The sequence below is a fragment of the Pocillopora verrucosa genome, chromosome 1 (genome assembly GCF_036669915.1).
Source record: "Pocillopora verrucosa isolate sample1 chromosome 1, ASM3666991v2, whole genome shotgun sequence".
NCBI classification, from domain to species: Eukaryota; Metazoa; Cnidaria; class Anthozoa; order Scleractinia; family Pocilloporidae; genus Pocillopora; species Pocillopora verrucosa.
The window spans coordinates 7,579,438-7,598,483 of NC_089312.1; the positions used below are offsets into that span (position 1 = coordinate 7,579,438).

The 19,046-nt window shown below is 39.0% G+C and overlaps 1 protein-coding gene across 4 annotated transcripts in view; it reads right to left on the bottom strand.

Annotated features, from left to right (window-relative positions):
- Nucleotides 1-17,727, bottom strand: part of LOC131785933 (glutamate--cysteine ligase catalytic subunit-like) — an 18,229-nt gene extending 502 nt beyond the window's left edge. Inside the window, exons 1-19 of one of the 4 annotated variants that reach the window (XM_066160794.1) lie at nt 17,625-17,727; nt 13,396-13,559; nt 11,480-11,589; nt 8,963-9,012; nt 8,643-8,712; nt 7,586-7,654; nt 7,076-7,189; nt 6,327-6,385; nt 5,684-5,820; nt 4,982-5,056; nt 4,176-4,292; nt 3,645-3,783; nt 3,020-3,135; nt 2,670-2,762; nt 2,302-2,406; nt 1,605-1,686; nt 1,272-1,354; nt 719-839; nt 1-369 (exon numbers count right to left, since the gene is read on the bottom strand). The exon at nt 1-369 is cut by the window's left edge and continues 502 nt beyond it. In XM_066160794.1, coding sequence (XP_066016891.1) covers nt 71-369; nt 719-839; nt 1,272-1,354; nt 1,605-1,686; nt 2,302-2,406; nt 2,670-2,762; nt 3,020-3,135; nt 3,645-3,783; nt 4,176-4,292; nt 4,982-5,056; nt 5,684-5,820; nt 6,327-6,385; nt 7,076-7,189; nt 7,586-7,654; nt 8,643-8,712; nt 8,963-9,012; nt 11,480-11,589; nt 13,396-13,545 — 1,989 coding nt within the window. In that variant the 5' untranslated portion in view covers nt 13,546-13,559; nt 17,625-17,727 and the 3' untranslated portion in view covers nt 1-70. Of the gene's footprint in view, nt 370-718; nt 840-1,271; nt 1,355-1,604; nt 1,687-2,301; nt 2,407-2,669; nt 2,763-3,019; nt 3,136-3,644; nt 3,784-4,175; nt 4,293-4,981; nt 5,057-5,683; nt 5,821-6,326; nt 6,386-7,075; nt 7,190-7,585; nt 7,655-8,642; nt 8,713-8,962; nt 9,013-9,993; nt 10,393-11,479; nt 11,590-12,886; nt 13,119-13,395; nt 13,560-13,784; nt 13,895-17,624 lie in introns of those variants that run through there. The other 3 variants (XM_059102888.2, XM_066160805.1, XM_059102890.2) reach the window with 3 other exon arrangements.
- Between the last annotated feature and the right edge of the window lie 1,319 nt (nt 17,728-19,046).

A 19,046-nucleotide genomic window follows, 5' to 3' on the forward strand; every position in this document is an offset into this window, starting at 1 on the left:
TCCATAAATACATACAATTTCGTATACTACGTAAACCAAGACTTCATTTCTGTTGGTGACATTCACAATCTTAACAATTTGGTTTTAAAAGATTCCACCTCATCAAGATGTTATTTTTTATTTTACCATCCTCTTCAAAGCTTTTAATCTTCCCTTTGATTTCAAGATACTTCTTAAATACAGCGTCACCCATCCTCAAAGTAGCAGCCTCCCCAAAGAGTTCGGGAGCTTTAGTCTCTCCTTGGCCAACACAATCGATTTTTCTCAAAAGATCGAAACAAATTCCCTCACTGACTACAGAATCTCTCTTGTATTCCGTGTGACTTTCCACAAATCTTCGAATCCACTGAGCTGTTGTGAGCAATTCACCTTAGGCAAAGAGTAAAAAAGTGATGATTATAATTGAAAAAAATACGGTCTTAGTTAAGAGGGAAAATGTTTTATGCATTAATAAAATTTGTGCCTCCCCTCTCAGAGGTTCACCTCCGTCTTTTGAGAATACCCAGGACACGTATAAACGGGTATACTCTGCGCACTGCCGTGAAACAAAAGTTTGCTTTAGGAAAGGGTAGCGACCACCAAAGACTCTTCGCATAGTGAAATAAAAGTTCGGCGACGTAGCGAAGTTCTACCGTACGTAATGCAGCGTGTAGAAGTTAGCGGTGTCAAGCCTTTTGTCATTTGACATGTACGTAAAGTTCTTACGCTATTAACTTACCAGAGGCCTTTTTCGAAATATGGTTCAGGTATTGGGAAATAGTGCAGCGTGTGTTGAAGTCGACATCTGTGGTCGCTAGGTAACGGTTTATGAGTGGTATCAAGCCGGGGAACTCGTTATCCTGTAATCAAGCATCAATAAAATAGAACCAGATTATTTATGCTCGATATGCTTTGGTGTGAGCGAGTGACACTAAGTCGTGTGAAGAACATAGTGAGATAATGATAAAAAAAATAATAAAAATAACTAACTATGATGAAATAATGAAAATAATTGATAACAGAAAAAAAAAGAATGGAAAATATCTTCAGTTTGAATCGTTGCATATTTCCACGAAGCCTCATCCTAAATTGTTTATTCAAGCAAAAATTTCAATACAATAAAGATCTTACAGAAATGTGTTGTCTTCACTTCATACGTGCGTCCTATCTCCTTAATCAAAAGCTAAAGGAAGGCTCAAGAACGGTTGTAAACATATTTCGGTTATCTCTGCGGCAGTCCCCTCCATCTTTCTTTCTAAATCACTTTAATTTTGTCGTCCATTATCTCTCACCTTGCCGTTGATAATCTTGTCGATCGACATCAATTCAAATTCTGCGCTGCTGTGGCAATTTTCAGCCTCTCTCACAACAACACCTTCCGGAGACAAAACGTAACGAGCCGTTTTTTAAAGTTCAAGTGTAAAATATGGTGTAGAGTGTATGTAAATAGGGCAGAAATTAAGTTTTTATTAATTCGTTATAAGACTATCAGCTGCTCAGAGACCAAGACAAAGAGAAGGCAGTATTGAGCTGAGCTAGGTCAGTCAAAAGCAGCCAAAATTTGATCACACTAATTACTTAATAATATTAGAGACAAAGAGACTAGAACAGAACAATTTGCTCACTTTTCCACACATTCTTCCTGAAACTAAACTCTCCTTGTCTGACAGCGTCCCTCTTCTGCGCTTTGACCATATTTTCATCCACCTGTGACAAAACAACATTTGCAGTTGTGAACGAATATTCCTAGGGCTGTCTTAATAAAATAGTAACAAAAAAAAATCGAAAAAACAATTAACACGGCCCGAGAATACCGAAGAAGTACAGTTCTTAGATAAAAATTAAATCAATGTACTCGTCTTACTGGAAAAATAGAAAGTTTCACAAGCGCTTTTGGTAATTGCCATTGCCACTCGTCCGCGCTTTCTGTTGTCGCTACCTGACCTTTAAAATATCGAATTTGGGCAAAGTGTTCCATCGACGCAATCGCACTGTAATTATCTTTTTTGATGAGATGGACCTGGGATGACAAAACCTCCCCCCTCCTACCCCCCCCCCCCCATCGTTAACCCTTTCACTTCAAGGAGTAACCAAGAAAGAATTTCTCCTCCGCATTAATACCCCGTTGTTCCGGCGGGGGAAGAAGGGTTGGGGGATGGGCTCTTTAGGGGGTGAGTGTCCACCCCAAGGTCGCACCACAACGACCCGGAAAGGCTCGAATTGAGACCCTTAGACTTAGAATCAAGTTCTCCAACTGGCAGGTCACTGTGTCTTCCCCCCCTCCCTCCTCCCTCCTCTCCCCATCCACGGCTTTTTACTCACCTTGGATATAGGAATGAGCAGGTTGAGATCAAAAGACAAAATCGCCCTCGTGAGAAGTATGACAAATGTCACAAAAGCGGCATTCTCGAAGTCTGTCAGTTGTACCTAAAACATATATTGAACTAACATAAGACTGTAATTAATGAACTGATCGATCAATGCTATGATAGGGGAATAAAAAGCAATCAATTGCTGTTTCCCCAAAGACTTTGGCCCCGAAGAATTCTTGTTCCAGTTGTGCAAGAAGACAAATTATTAACTGATCCCATTCTGGTACTCCTACTTTGAAATGTCTTCGTGGACTAATCCCACAACTATAACACAAAGGAACAAACAAACAAACAAACAAACCAATGTCATCTTCTTACATCAAGGGACCTGAACTCCACTCTCCATCCCATCGAAGAATCAGGCGGTGGTGGCTTGAAGCGCACAGTTTGCCAGTTGGTGGAATTTATGTTCTGATAATTAAAACGAGGAATCTACATAAGCACTATTTTACAACTTACTTAGTCTGCTATATTTATCTCAAAAACCTGTTTAACCCTCTTTTCGAAAATTTAGCTGCTTGTATGTTTACATTACTTTCAAATATGTCCAACAACTTTCGACAGAATTTTCCCCTATCATGGAATACAAAGTATGCAACAGACAAATGTTCCAAACTGAGCTTCTGAGATATCTTGAGATTATATCGACCACTGGTGTTACATCTGACCTCAAATAGATTTGAGCTTCCCTCGTCGTCTTTGTAGAGGTCTTCAAGGCACAGAGACGCCACAGGATCCCGAATGAACAAATGCGCGACATGCCGAGCCAGTGGTTCATCAACGCCTAGAATATCAGCGATAAAATGAATTTTCATAAATAAACGTCCAATTTTGAAACAGAGGCGATTCTTAAATTTTTAATGCCATCTAAACTTAAAAAAGGTCCTTAAAATGTTTTTTATAACACAACATTTGAATAATTCGATAGCATGACCCAGAAACCTTTCAAAATTTGTCGTTTGCTGTCACGTGTTATCGAGTTTGCTTTTCAAATGCTTGTGCGATTTGCCGTTATGCCACGAACAAGTTTTTCGCGATTGAAGTCTAGAGAAGGAGAATAAAATTTCTTTAATACAAACAGGGAGAGTGACGTTATTTGATCGATTTCCAAATGCAGAATTTGGACTTAAGTTGTCTTATTCTCCAAAGAATGCCGATGGAAACACAAGCTCTCCCAATTCATATAAAAAAAAGACAATGTAGCTGCGTTCATAATTCTAACAGTCTCTGCGATTTGTATGGTCCGAAACTTATCTTGAGTGTGTTCTGTTGTTACCATAGTGTAGCACTTACCCGCAACGACGAGCTGTTGGTAAATGTCTTGGTCATACACCAAGTCGATGTCGTTGTAACCATTCGCCTCAGCTGACAGATATGTACTCACTGAATCATACCGTGACTTAGGTATCACAAATTTGTTTTCCTTGAGTGGCTGAAGGAGAGGAAACGCAAATACTAAAACACTTAAACATTTAAAGATTTAAAGCACTATTTTATATCGAGCCCAGAGCAAAAGAAAACTTAAAGTCCACTGTGATTATCCGAGCGAGTTGTCACTCCCTAATGTTATCCTCTGACGTAGCTTTGGAGAACTCTTGGCGAGTCATGCGATCTACCAGGTTCATAACGTTTGAATCTCCTTGCATACCGCTAGCATCAACGGGTACTGAGTGACAACTTCATTCATCACACATCGGAAAAGAAAAAAAGCTTCTACATCTAAAGTGATAAGTTAAAGAGTTACCTCTGGCATGGAGGCTTTTAAGACGATTTGTTTAAATAATGCTTCAGGGTTAAAAAAAATTATTAATTCTTAACAAATACCTCGAGGCCTCTCTCCTCCGGGGTTCGATCATCTGTTGACTCAGATATGATTCCCCAACGACAATCTACATCAGAAAGATATCCTCGTGCGATGGGAGTTCCAGCAGACAGAGCCATCTAACAATTAAAAACAACAAATATTAATTCTTGGTAATATTAAAAGAATCGACCCTACAGAGGTAGTAATTCAGGGGAAAAAACCCACCTTAGTTCCATTGAAGTTCTATTCAAATATCTTTTGACTTCCTTTCATGCAGTGTATGATTGGGAATAAGAATCTTTTCATGTCAGACAAAAATAAAGCCTCCTTAGTTTCAGAATCTTTTAACTTATCGGTGACTGTGTTGTTTTTGTAAGTTTGGCACCACTCTATACGGGCAACGGGGATGCCGAAATCTATAATCCGACTATCATATCCAGTTATAATCGCCCAGCACGAGGTAATTATAGAAGATGCACTAAATTTGAAAATGTGCATTAGTCAATTTTATCGAGGCAGATGTAAACGTCGCACAAGAAAATCCAATACCCAAGAACACAAAACTGCTACTAAGTTTTACAAAGCACTCTTCACAAGCAACATATGAATTATTTACTGATTGGGTTAAATGAACGCGTCAAATCTACTCATGAAGATTTGATAAGTTACAAGCTCGCAGAACAGGAATGAAACAAGTTATTTTCGCTATTATAATCACATAAGCAATAGAACTGAAACAATTATTCGCCTCACCCTCAGTAGTGGAAAGATTATTCAACACTATCCACTGAATGGGCATTGAAGCAAAAATACCATGTTTACATACCAATACGGGACTCACTACCGCGAGTTGATCGTAAAGAAACCTTGCTTCATGGATGTTGCAGGCTTGGAGAGTGACCTTTCATTTCGAAAGAGAACATGCTTTTTAAATCAGTTTCTAGACCTTTGCATGACAGAACTCACCGATAATAAACTTCGATCTACTTAGTTAAGACTGTGCTTGCGTGATAAATACGTAAATATCCTATTTATTATTGTTTATAGGGTTTCTTTATTTAGAATAGTGGCATAATAACTTGTGTCTATTAGTTGACTTCTTTTCAGACGAGCAGCCATTAAATTCCACCGTTGCGTTGTTGTAGGAGAAGTCACTTCTCCCTCTATTTATGTTGCAAATTTGAAATAGTGAAACTGATTTTAGTTTGGTAACCGCTTCGTATTTGTTAAATTTAACTCTTTCTAGAAGAAAGAAGGCTAAATTATGGCAACTAGGTCACACACAATTGTTGGAGCTGGAGGAGAATGACCTCCGCTTTCCCTAATTGTGCTTTTTTTTTGGTTTTGTTTCGTTTTGTTTCGTTCCGCAAACCAGCTCCGCTTTGAATAGAAAGCATCGAAAAAAGGAAATAAGCAAAGTGAGGACTTTTCTTAGTGACTCTCGGCCTTACGTATCTTCTCCAATCTTTAGGTTTCTCTCAGTTAAGTTTCCTATATAAAGAAAGCTTCCCAACAGAGAGGAGTGTACCTGAATACAAGACATCCCAAGGCCGCAGCTTACACTGTCCATATAAATGTGATCTGGCAAAGCAGCCTCAGCTCCTTCTCCTTCAACGGTGGGAAACGTCTCAGTAAAAGGTGAAGGGGTGTTTATGTCTTTGAATACTGAAAAAGTGGTAGAAACAATTCAGAGAAGAGATAAATAGTAACTTCTTGCCTCAAAGTAATAAATAACAAACGTGCATCGATCTTTCTAATTCTTTTACAAGCACAACAAAGCCAATTTACCGGTATTTATTAATTCTATGGGAGACTGGATGGGTTAATATTTGGCTTAAGGTGTAGACATAAGGATAGAGTGCAACGAGATCCGTGCGTTCTAACCGAGAACCCAACATTTTCCCGTCCTGTCCGACCTAATTCAGGCAATAAGCCTGATGACCGTCGTTATTTATTTTACTTCCAACCTTCTTTCAGCTCGCATCTCGTGGGGACGCACGGGTACGGTCCTCAAACGAGGACTTTTGTCTAATGTCTCTAAATATGTGGGTTCACATTATAATTGTAAAGACACGATTACAGGTGAAAGTCAAGTCATGAGTCGTTTTCACGAATATAGGCGCAGAGACGAAAACAAACAAACAAACAAAATATCAAACGGACAAACGTACTTGGTACGTTGATAGCAACTTTTGAACCTCTTCTTTCTCGGATGTTTTGCGTCATTGAGCTAGTAGAAATAACAAAAACTATCAAATAGATAATCATTTTGCTAAAAAATTTCATGGTTGTAGAAAACAATGACTTAAAAACTAGGTAAACCGGACCACTTCTAAGCCGGATCTAGGGAAAAATTGGGGTGATGCCGATCGGCCAATAAACTACACTGTTATTGCCTGCATATCAAAGAGTTTTGTGTGCGCCTTAAATGGATGAGAGGCGAGGCTGCGTTTCTATTTACCATCACAAACCTATCCCAGTACCGCCCAAAAGCACACACTAAACCGCCAGCCACGCTGGATAATGCTGTAATGTGCTCTAACATTCGAGAGGTTTGCTGGGAAAAAGCAGAAAACCCGATTGGTTTCGCTTAATTTTACGAGTCAAATATTTTTACTCTGAAATTTTTGTTCCCTCTTTTTGGAGGGGAAGGAGGGGATTTAACACACAACCCATAACCCCTGCCTCCCCCCCCCCCCCAATTCATCCTTAAATTCCTCTAATTTTCCAATTGGCTAGATTTGAAGAGCTGTTGGCGATAGGTTACAGTAGCGTAATCATTAGCCTTCGATCAACCCCAGTAATCAGTTTTAAAATATCTCTACAAATACTTCAACTGAGTCGGGAGAGTTGCGACATGCCACTCTCAGTGCTTTGGACCAGCGCACATACGTTTCACTCTCTGAGCTGGTTTTCTTACCTAAACCTGAGTTGATTCTGACAGACAGCCTGGTCCGGAATAAACATTGAACATGACAATCCTTTGTTCGGAGTTGGTTCAAAAAATGGAAAGGTAAAGTTGGGGCATCCCAATCTGATAAGGAAAACATTTTTCATTACCTAAACGATAAGATGACCGCATGTATTCTGAATTTTTTTGGAAATTATTTCTGTTGGTTTTTTTTTTCATAATTTGTACTTGTGAGCAGCACGCATACACAGATCTTGTCAACTTGTTGAGTTTGATCACTTAGATTTCATCTTAGAACTTGAACCAGATGGTTAAAGGAACTTAATCAATACCTTCTTTACAAAGTACTTGTCGCGATTCAGCAAGGTTGTGAACAGCGAAAAAGCAAGTGCTAGCAAGATATGACTGAAATCCTGCATAACGCTGAATTTAATTTTGGTAATTTTTGCGGTCAGTTGTTAAAACCGGCCCAAAACTACGTCTATCTTTCTGTGTTTTCCGCGTCCTTACATATCATACCTCGGAAATGCTACGATGGACTGAACGGTTTCACCAGGTTCGGTCAAAAATCTCTTCATTTCTTCCCGTCTGTTAACGAAAAAAAAAGAAAATCAAAATCAAAGACAAAAGTCAACAACGAAACAGCAAAACCTGAAGTAAGTGAACATTATTAGGATACTCTTATATTCCGCACTAACAATCGTATTTTCTGCAAGAGCATTAGTGAAGATGAGAGTGACTTTTGCAACAATGAACACTACTTCAGCAGAAGTGATTTTTCAGGCTTCATTTTCACCACTGCTAAAGTAGTTAAGCATGAACCCGCAGTTCAAATATATGATATTCATATATTTACACACAGTTGTTCAAGGGCATTTATTTTAGCGAAATATCCTAAACATCTGTCTAGAACGTGAAAGCTAGAAAAGTTTTGAGTACTCCGCTCTCTACCCGTGAGGAAACGATTCACTGACTTGCCGATTGGCTGATAGTCCGCATGCCAGCCGCGAGCCGGCTGTGGCTGGTCCATATGTATATATCTAAGTGATGAACTAGATGGCGTAAATGACTGATTGTCCGATTGAACTACTGACCAACAGTAGATCTTTTTACGAACATGGGACAGACAAAAGATTCCCCTGAACTCTAGAGACTTTCTGAGATGAGCTAAACCATCAGACAGACAGATAGACTAGCCGACTGACGACTAGTTGAATTGGAGAAAAGAAGAACTCACCGGTGGATTGACCATCAGGCAGACAGCTAGTTATACATATAGAAAAAGTGACAATTGATAGACAGACTAATAGACTAACGGTCAGATAGACAGCCAGTCACACAAAAAGAGTGACTCAGACTATAACTGCTTTCTCTTTGCCACTCCCTTGAGACTCGTATCCTTCTTGGCCCAGTTGTATAAAGGGCGGATAACGCTATCTCCGGTTAAATTGCTTTTCAGCGGACAAGTGATAAAAAAACGTATGGCGTTATCCACCGGATAGAGATTTATCCAGTGGATAGTGTAATCCGACCTTCAAACAACCGGGGCCTGTACCACTCTCCTTACTTGACTTACCTTAAACTCATGTTCAATTCAATGATGTTAAAACATGCCAAACTTTCTCCCATAGGCTGCCCAGGTGATGCTACATAACACACAAAACAAAACAGGAAAGTACCAAATAAACCAGGGATTTCTAAGTATAAATCAGCCAAAAGAGCGTTTATGACGTTTCTCTCACAGGTATGTTATTTCGATTATCCTGTTTTCATTAAAACCATGATGCATGGCAATAAGAAGAAAGTTGTGAGCTATAAACTATCCTCAAATGTAATACCTTTAAATAATATATAATTGTTAATAATATATTATAAATAATATGTTATAGCGAATACCTTCAACCATATAGCTAGCAAATTCAGGCTTCCAAGAAATTGGGTAGGTGCTGCAAAAACAAAACGGTTAAGGTAAGAGTAAATAAAGAAAAATTAGTGAGATAGGACAGAAGAAAAAAAAAATATAAAAACAAAAGTAATAACAAAGAATTCATTCTGGAATAAAAAGCGGAAATGCTGTTATCCAGTGGCAATCTCACGATGTTTTTGAACTTGGGTATAGATGTATGGAAAGGCCGCAAACTGCCATATGCTGTTTAGAATTTAGGGAGATTAAAGTGTCTAGCGACTGGTTTGGATGCGTCCTTGTTATTTCTTTGTACGTCGCGAGGGTATTCTCGGAATCGGCCACCTAGTAAGTTCTTCCTGTTTCACTAGTGTATAACTTTTTGCAACAAGTGCAAGTTAAAAATTAGATGACATCGGCGGAGGTGCTCGTGAGGTGATCAGTGATCTTAATAGATCTCTTGGGTCCCGATATTTCCTCAAGGTGGTGAATGAAAGGACAAGTTTTGCATCGTGAGCGAGCGCACTTGAAAGTTCCAGGTTGGTCATTGGTTTGAAATGAACTTCTGACCAAAAAGTTGCCTATGTTCTTTTCGCGTTTGAATGAAATTAGTGTAGGTTGCGAAAAGATAGTACCAGTCTCTTAATCGTTTTAAGACAATTTACAATTTTTAGGAATTATGATTTAACTACGTGTTTGTGAGGGTGAAATGTGACAGTGAATGGAATACGATCAGTATCTTCCTTCAGAGCCGTGTGTAATGCTGACTGTCGATCAGTTTGTTGGGCGCAATGGTGGCCCGCTTGAACGACAGAAATAGGATAACCACGTTTATCGAAAAACTGGCACATTGCCTCCAATTTTTCGAAAAAAAAAGAGTCCTCACCACATAAACGACGAAGTCTAAGAATCTGTGAAAAAAAGATATGGAATCCTTGATGTGTGATGGATGCAAAGGTGAATACAACAAGCAACTATGTGAATCCTGAAGGTTTGTAGTTATCACTAGTGCATAGACCGTTACCTTCAACTAAAATTTTGATGTCTAATTTCCCAGGTATATTTCAGAGCCGGCTAAAAAGAATTGACGGCGGTTAAAAATTGAGTAAGCTCCTCTGTGGTAGAGGAGGTAGCGCCGATGCAGTCGTCAATGTGGCGACCGTAGAGTTCAAGTTTGGGGCCGTTGTATTGACTGAAAATTGGCGTTCGATAGACCAACGAAAAGATTGACGTAGCTGGTTCCCATTTTGGTACCCATGGCTACGTCGCTAGTTTGTTTGTTGTAGCTGCCACCGAATAAAAAGCAATTGAGTGTTAGTACTTGTTCGGCTAGACGGAGCAGTGTTTCAGAGCTAGGTTCCTTAACAGTGCGTTGATCGAAAAGTGTTTGAGGGCGTGGAAACCTTCGTCATGGGGAACAGGTGACAGTATAAAGAGATGCAATGTCCATAGGGAAAAGAAGTCGCGAAAAATTTCAACTTGGCAGTCTTTAATGTATGATAGTAAAGTTTTGACGATGGGTATCATAATTTTGTCTAAATAGTTGCAAGGAAATAAGTTCGGTAGGACAACTACAGCTATATACAGGCAGAGACGATGTGTCGACCTAGGTTGTTAGGTTTGTGGATTTTTTAGTAAAAAGTAAATACACGAAGTTCTAGGAGTGGTGATGGTGAGTTTTTTTGCAATGCCCGGTAATTCATGTTTAGCTGTAGTATCGTTAATTGTGTTTTTGAGAATGTTTTGTTTGATTAAAGTGAGATCTTTGTCAACTTTTGCATAAAAAGAGGTGTCAGAAAGTTGCCACAAAGTTTCTTTTTGGTAGAGGTCGGCCTGCCAAACAACGACTACACCGCCTATGTCAGCCACTTTAATAGCTGTCTTTGCGTTTTTTTAAGACTTTTTAGTGCCGACCACTCTTCCGAAGAAAGGTTAGGAATTTGGTGTTACGATTGAATTTCAATTTGTTAATATCGCGACATTTTTTTATGAAAAAACTAAAGATGCGAATGGGCCCTCTACGGGAGTCCATCTGGACTTTAAAATCTTAAAGTGTTTCGAAAGTATCTTTGTTTGAGGTGTTAGAATCATCCTCTTTGTCGTGAAAGAAGGCTTTCAATTGAGCGCGTAGAAGAAATTTTTCAACGTCTTGCTTAATTGAAAATTCGGCGGCCTTTTCGGAAATGGGAACAAAATTTAAGCCCTTACTGAGAACTGATTTTTCTGAATCGGGCTTGAGGCTTTTGAGGCTTTCAGGCGATGAGTCATTAGCAATTTGAGGGCCAATAACTTGGTCGAGTTTTTGGGCCTTAATTTGTTGCTTGTAAACTCTTTTCGGTGGTCAGTTCACGTTATCAGCTCAGCAGATAATGCTAAATTACCCTGTTATACTCTCCCACCGATGCTGCACCACAGTTTCTTTAGAAACGTACCCCTGTCGCGCAATTGGTAGTTCACGAGCCAATAAGGACAGGATTCAAAATATGAATTTCAATGTGTCTTATCATTACCTGGCATTATTTTGTTCCACAAGTGTCAAATCATCCAAAACATCTTTTGCCCTCAAGTTACAGTAAACTCTCTTGTTCTCATGGTCAAACTTCAATAGGGTGTACTCCATCTGTAACGCAAGATTCGGCATCAAATTATTTCAAAACGTAATAACTTCTTACTAACCGAGTGCAAGGACCGTAATGGGGAATATTGGCCCGTGCTCGTGGAAGTGCGGACAGAGGACGGCGAGGTCCAAAAAAACAAACCACCAATGGCCGATATTACCCAGTACGGCTCGAGCAAGTGAAGTTACTAAGTAGTTTATGGCATTCCGACCAAACTTGTTGATTTGAATTTGCTGGCTTTCGCGACCAAAATTACACGGAAACAATCCGGAATTGATCTGTATGATAAAAAAAGGCCAAGTATAGAAACCAATCAGAACGTTTGAATTAACCTTTAACTCCCAAAATCTGATAGTCAATTCTCCCACCAGCTATCACATATTTCCTTTTAAATTAGTTACAAGAATTTGGTGTTAGATCAAGACAACAACTTTTACTTGATATGTTCGAGTATTCTCATCACGTATTTGCTAGATAATGTATGGATGTTGCAGGGAGAAGTTAAATGTTAGTCACTTCTGGGAGTTAAAAGGTTAACCTTAAGATTACCTTGCCATATAAAATAAAGAGTATTATTGAGTGTGCAGTTTAGAAAATAATTATCTAATTTCTGATAGGCTTGCACTGTACCATGCCCCTGTGACTTGCCCTTAAGCAATCGTTTTCCTACGAGCAAAACGGCGTTATTCTTTCAAACGATGATTTTATTGTTTTTAAGAATAATGTCACTACTACACACAATAGTGATGAGAAAACACTCAATGTAACCTTTCTATTCCAAAATTGCGCTAGAATCATATGATTCGAATGTGGTTATGAATAATATGCAAATAGTTACAAATCGAAGCTTAGTTAACCCAGTTTTTACTGAAACAAAACTGGTCATTGGGATTCGAACGCTTACATCTAACACCACCGAACCCTGCGTGTTAAATCGAGAAAAATTCATGGGCGCGCGTAGATAAGGAATTTCTCTTCGAGTGTTTAACTCGATAGTTGACGAGTGAATGCAGCGAACGAGTGAGATGTCGAGTTGAACACTCGAAGAGAAATTCCTTATCTACAAGCAACCATGTATTATTTTGTTTATCATATAAACACAATGGCCCTTTACTGGGAAGAAAATGCCGACTTCATTAATGAATGTAAATAAATGAATCGACAATCCTCGAATAACAATCGTAGAGTGCGTTGGCGCTGACTCTTAAGATGGAAAAATGCATTGAATCATGATTACAAAAACAACAATGGTCATAATTTTCAATTTAAAAAATTCTCATCTATTGACTTTGTCCTTACCGACAGAAGAAGTCTTTCAGGTAAACGGCCAAAATCGGCCAGTGGCAAATCTTCCAATTGTCGATTTGCATTCTCAGCCGAGAGAAATGCTTACACCAAAGCCACTGAATACGCAACTTTCCGTTTTTCTTTTAGTATATTGGTTTTCTTCCCCTTCTAGGAAAGTTTGAACCTCATTGTCTCTCAGCGATACGAATTTTTTTTAGTGTTTTAGCCGCCATAATTCGAGAAAGCTCCGACAAACAGCTTGTATTAAGAATGATGAAGGCTATGCCGTTCATTCATCAACCTGACCGAGTGGCGCCAAAGGCGAGTGACGTGTCAGCAGCTGATTGGCTATATCAACACACGTTTTAAAAATATATAAATAAAAAAAACAAAAACAAAAACGATATTTTTTCACGTGTGTTGTGACGGCTTTTCTCAGGGCCGGAAAACCTTGTATAACACCGCAGTTTATGTGATAAAGATCATCATGGTATCTTCATTTTTGGAGTGATCAACATTACCTCATCGCCCCATTTCAAACCATCGTTGTCTCTGTCTTTCTCTCTGTTGTAAATGTGAAGAAATTGCAAAACGCCGCGTTTCCGAACTTCGTCTCTGTACTGTTTTGTTTCAGACCACGACAGCGGACATCCTTTAGAGAGAAGACCCATGTTCTAGACTTGAGCTGAGAGTAACAAAAGAGGTATACATTATCATGTGCATAAAGCAGTTTACGTTCAATTAAAAGAACCGTCCAACCTCGTATGCCCTAGTTTTAAAGTATTTTGATTCTCAGCTAGGGTACGTAGCAGCCTTTCCTCAAATTAGAGTTTTTGATACGCCGACGGTATACTATTACTGTACTATTTACAAAAATCGAACGAGGAAAACACAGCAGATATTATTTTACCCAAAAGTGCTTGTCCTGAATGTTTCAGATGGGACTTTTCCGCTTTCTTTCTGAGAGTTGCTTGCGGTCTTAATAAACAACCGAGCAGCAGAGGAATGTGAAAAAGTAACCTATTAATAAATTTTCTGCAAAGGTGCCAGACAAATCGAAGTAATCACTATATTTATCATCGTTGTACCTGACAAATATTGATCCTGCGGGTGTCCTTCGGGAAAAAAATTCGTGCGCGCGCTAGTTTCACTAAAATCCTAGCAAACTATATATCAGAAGTAAGCTTAATAGCTGCAGTTTAGGATAAAAATATAATTTAAGCGACCTTTCTTTTAGGGAAGTGTCAGGAGCCGTGAAAGTGTGTCGGGCTTTTTCGATATTCTGATTGGTTGTGTAGATATCGGCATCTAAAGTTGAAGTAGCCGAAAATATGCGAGGCGTGTTGCGTAAATGGAAACCAAGGGCAAATATTTCAAATATCAAAATTTCCCAACACATTTTCGTTTGTCATAATTCCTAAAATGTTTTGATGATGTTTGACAAAAATCGGTCAAATCTATATACCGTATGAATTTGCTCAAAGTGGTTCTATACCTCCCAAAATCAAATGCGAGACTGAAGCTGATGAAGGTTCGCAAACAACTCACGCCACGCCGGAAGTTTATCTCGCCTCCTGAAACCGCAAACCCATAGGACAACGGGACCTCCTGGCGTCAACGAAGATGGATCAAGATTTCCCGGGAAAAGTAACCCATTGCAGACACGTTTATTTTTTATCTCGATCGCACCGTAGAGCGTTGAAGAGAACTACACAATAATGAGCAAAGTTGCTAAAAGTAAAGGAAAAACCCGCGGCAAAAATGGAAAAACTGCAAACTGTGTTGAGGAGCAAGACAATGAGTCGACATACAGCTTTCAAAATTACGATTCGAGGTGATAGTTTTTTATCAAGGCTGGTACTTGCATGAAGAGGAGGAGCCTCGTTTTTAACATCATATATTGCAAGTTTTGGTTCGACGGCGACTTCTTTGTTCAAAATCAGGACACCAGCGTGGAGCTCCACCAGTATCAGTCGCTTTCACAGGGGAATTATTTTTCCCTTTTTTATACAGAGGACTTTCTTCCGCTTTTGATTTTCCATGAGCAAAGATTTTTCAGAAAAAAAGAAATTCCACGCGTGAATTTTGTTAAGTGAGCGATGTAAACAAAATATGGAAACGACATGAAAATCGAACCCCAACATGAACGGTTGCCGCGAAAATTCCCTCAGGCAATTCGCTCAGATCCGAGATTATGACACTTTTCTGATTTATTAACTTTTAATTAAAAATACGTCTTTTATAAATAACTCGGGTGCCTTTGGATATTTCTGAATTTTTTTTAATGGAAACGTTAGGTTTAACGTTTTAATTCAGTTTAATTAACTTAAAGAAAAATCGATTTTTTTCGGCCACTGATAGTGGGAAGTAGCCCCAAGATATAATCATGATAATAATCTCTTGAAGCGAACAGATATCCAGTTGTTTTTTCATGTTCAATTCTCATCAATAGCTGGTCTGTGTTCCTTTTTTTATGGTGATATTGACGCTCCTCTGAATACTGTTTACAAAACTTGAAATCGTAAAACATGGCTGAACTTCTCTAATTTGTGAAGGCTTACATGATGAATGTTCTAGATCGAACTTTTTACGGAGCTTTTTATTATGCATGAATATTTAGTAATAAATCTATGTTTCTTTCTAAGAAAGTGAATATTAGGAAATCATTTAAATGAGGCAATATCAAAATTTATAGGGAGGCCTCTCGTTAATATTCACCAAGTTTAGAAAGCTGAAACGGTTTTCCTGTTATCATATCAAATAAAAGCTAGTTGTTAGAGTCCTTCAGTCTTGTATGCGTTTTACTAAAAAACAATTATCCTTCTCAGAATTACCCAATATGAGATAACTCTGCGCTACGCTCCTTTTGGATTATTTATTATCATGTTCCGCGCGCCCTCGAAAAAAAAAGGTTTGCCCGTTGCCAAATCAACTGAAAAGCTAATTGACAGAGTCGTTAAATTTTTGTTGCGTTATTACTCAAACAATTATTCTTCTCAGAATTGCCTAATAGGAGAAATTAAAATAACTCGGCGCTACGCTTGTCCTGGATTATTTTTAATCTCATATTCGGCGCGCCCTCGAAGGATAATATTATTGTTAATTTGCCTAACAGCGGACTCAAAGATATGAGTAAATGAAATAACAACCGTGATGGTCGTCAAAACATCTAGTGTTTGTGTTCCCTGTGCTCTTGGTAGACTCGGTGCGAATAAGAACTTGTTTACCCAACCGAAAAGAAGAAGACACTGAACTCCTTCTGGAAACTTTCCACTGCGCAGCAGACCGTTTATTTCACGTGCGCACCCAAAACCACAAAGCACGTATTTCTTGGCTTTTTAAATCACTCTGAAGAACTAACTCGAATCTTAATCGATTTGCCTTTTCCGTTGTTAGTCGACTAAAATTAGCTTAGGCTATCGTTTGTCGATCATGTCAAAATAATGTCCAGATCCCCCAAGACAGCTGTATTTGTATCGGCTTATTGTTTGATCTGTTAATGCGTGCAGTTATTTCAATATTTGCAAGGTTTACTTTTCTGGAGAAGATATTCAGATTTTTAAGAACTTAGATAAGCCCTGGTGAGATTTCTCTCAAAACTGGTTTCATTTTGGCTCAGAAGGTATACTTTGTTTCCACTTTTGGCGTAAATTAGTATTTTATATGAGTACAGCTGCTTATGATCTTCATTTCCATGTCTGACATTTCTGTGGTCTTCGTGCCACGCAAGGTCGATGGTGCATGGAAACACAAATGATCAAGCGTGGGCAATCTTAGACATATTAAATCGCCCATACAGGTAAAAGAAATGTAGAACTGTGGTCCAACAGGGAAATTAACCCACGCCCGAATTATAAGAATTGTAAGAGGGTGGCGGAGGGTTTTTACTTGACGCGCACATGATTAAGGCCAACAGTGAAAGGCGACCCGTGAATTTTACAAAAAGCTGGGAGCGATTGAACCAGCGCGACATGTGATTTGCCTCCTTAAACAAATTTGACTCGTGAATTTTTTTCTCTCATATGGTGAAAACCTCAAGATTTCCCCGAAAACTTTCTATGCTAGAAGAGATATTTAATGTTATCCATATATTCGTGACCGTGAATTTGTCTAAAAAATTCATCCGTAAAACGGAATCATAACCCCCCTCCACCCTCTCCCCTCCCCATTCACTCTTTGCTACAATATTTGAACGAATGAGTGTAAGTGTGCCACGGATAGCCCGACGCCTCGAGTGGGTAGGAAGAAGATCTCTCACGGAAAGCCACCAAATGCTTAACACCTCTAGCCGTTTAATGTTCGTTAGCGGGTTACGGTTCTTAATGGACTAAACACCCTGCAGTTAGAAACCTGCACGGAATTTCCCTGCGAAGGTTCTCTAGACAGATTTTTTGAGCTTGTGCATACTGTAAAATCGTTAGACTTTCGACACTCCGAGATCATTTCCGACCGAAGCGGTTTTATGGTATGCTTAAGCTCGGAAAAATTTTCCTCAAAAAGGCAAAAATAATTTTGGAATCGCTTGACATTTCTAAACAAACAACTGATACTTTAAGAAGTTTGAATGAATCTTTCCCTGGAAATTCTGTGACTGATTTCTGACTGTTTGGCATTTCGACACTGCGGAAAGCGTTAAGGTTCGTTATCCTACGCACTGTGGCCTAGGCCAAAGAGAGATAAATACGAAACTAAAATCTTTCAATAAAAAGAAAAACAAACAATCGTATGTAGATCAGTAAGCGTCACTTACTTCTGGTGGTAGTTCCAAAGATAACAAAGACTTCTATAAATATCTGATAAGACTTGAAAAGATAACTCGGAGAATTTGAGGTTCACACTCAAGGGTATCCTACTTGCAACTGAAAGCTTTGTTTCGATATTACACCTAAGATGTACGTGATACACAAGAAACTTAATTAATGAACAGAGAGATATTCATATTTAAATAAAGGGCGTTTATTGCCATTGATGAGTGGCTTTAAAGGAAACAGAGTCATTAGCAAAACATCAAAGGACTTTGTACGGCATAATGGCATGTTGGCACAGCAAGAATCACTGTCCATATTGGAAGAAAATCTGTTGCCTCTTAACACATCGATAACCATCGGGAGAGACTGCAAAAGTAGTGTTTGTCCACTCCGCAAAGTTTTGCATTTCGATCATGTGCAAAGCAATGTTTAGATCCCCCTCAAGAAACAGCTCTATCTTATTTCGGCTTTGTTTGATCTCTAATTGCATTTGGTTATTTAAATTGTCACTTTGTTAGGCGAGGAGAAATACAACAGTTCCAAACACGCTGCACCACCAGGAACTTAAATACCGTGACAATCGACACATCTAGGCAGTTCGGAACGGCCGTGAAACACTAGAACTAAAATTTATCTTCCAAATCGGCACCCCTAATCCCCACGAAATCAACGAGCGCTTTTCATTCAACTAATTTATTCCTGTTTTCTTGTTACCATATTCCCACCAATGGCGTAGCTCCACTTTCTGCATAGAAACTCACACAACCCACAATTCCTCCAATCGCTCTGACGAAGGGCTAACGCTCAAAACGTCAGCTTTTTTACCCTTAACGATGGCTAATTTACGTTTTCAACTCAGTTGTTAACACTAAATTACCTGCTATACCCTCCCACCGTCGCAGCACCTCAGTTTCTTTAGAAACTTACCCCCTTAATCGAGGATATCATTCCCCGGATGTAATCTGGCCTAAGGGGTCTGGGTATGAGTGACGGGCAGATAATTTCAACATTTGCAGAGTTTGCTATTCTTGAGAACATTTTCAATTTTGACCCAGTCTGACTATACCTGATTTCTACTTTGGATGTTAGGTTATTAATTAGGGCATAGATGCTTAAATTCCTCTTTCCAGTGTACACTACGCAATACGTCGAAAGGAGTTCATTTCAGGTCGATTTCCGATTACGAAATCCGAGCTCGCCCGATTTCGTCTTCGTGATGAAGGCCTGAATTAGCATTCTAGACTCGCCAAGTAAAATTGAAAGGAATACACACTTCGTTGTCGCTCACGACTTTGTAGAGTGTTAATATATTTGCAATTCTTCTCCGTTGCTATATATACTACAGTATCCAACAAATGTATTTGATGCCTGCCTTTCACAACCATCCACAGATGGTCGATCATAACTACATACAACATAATACT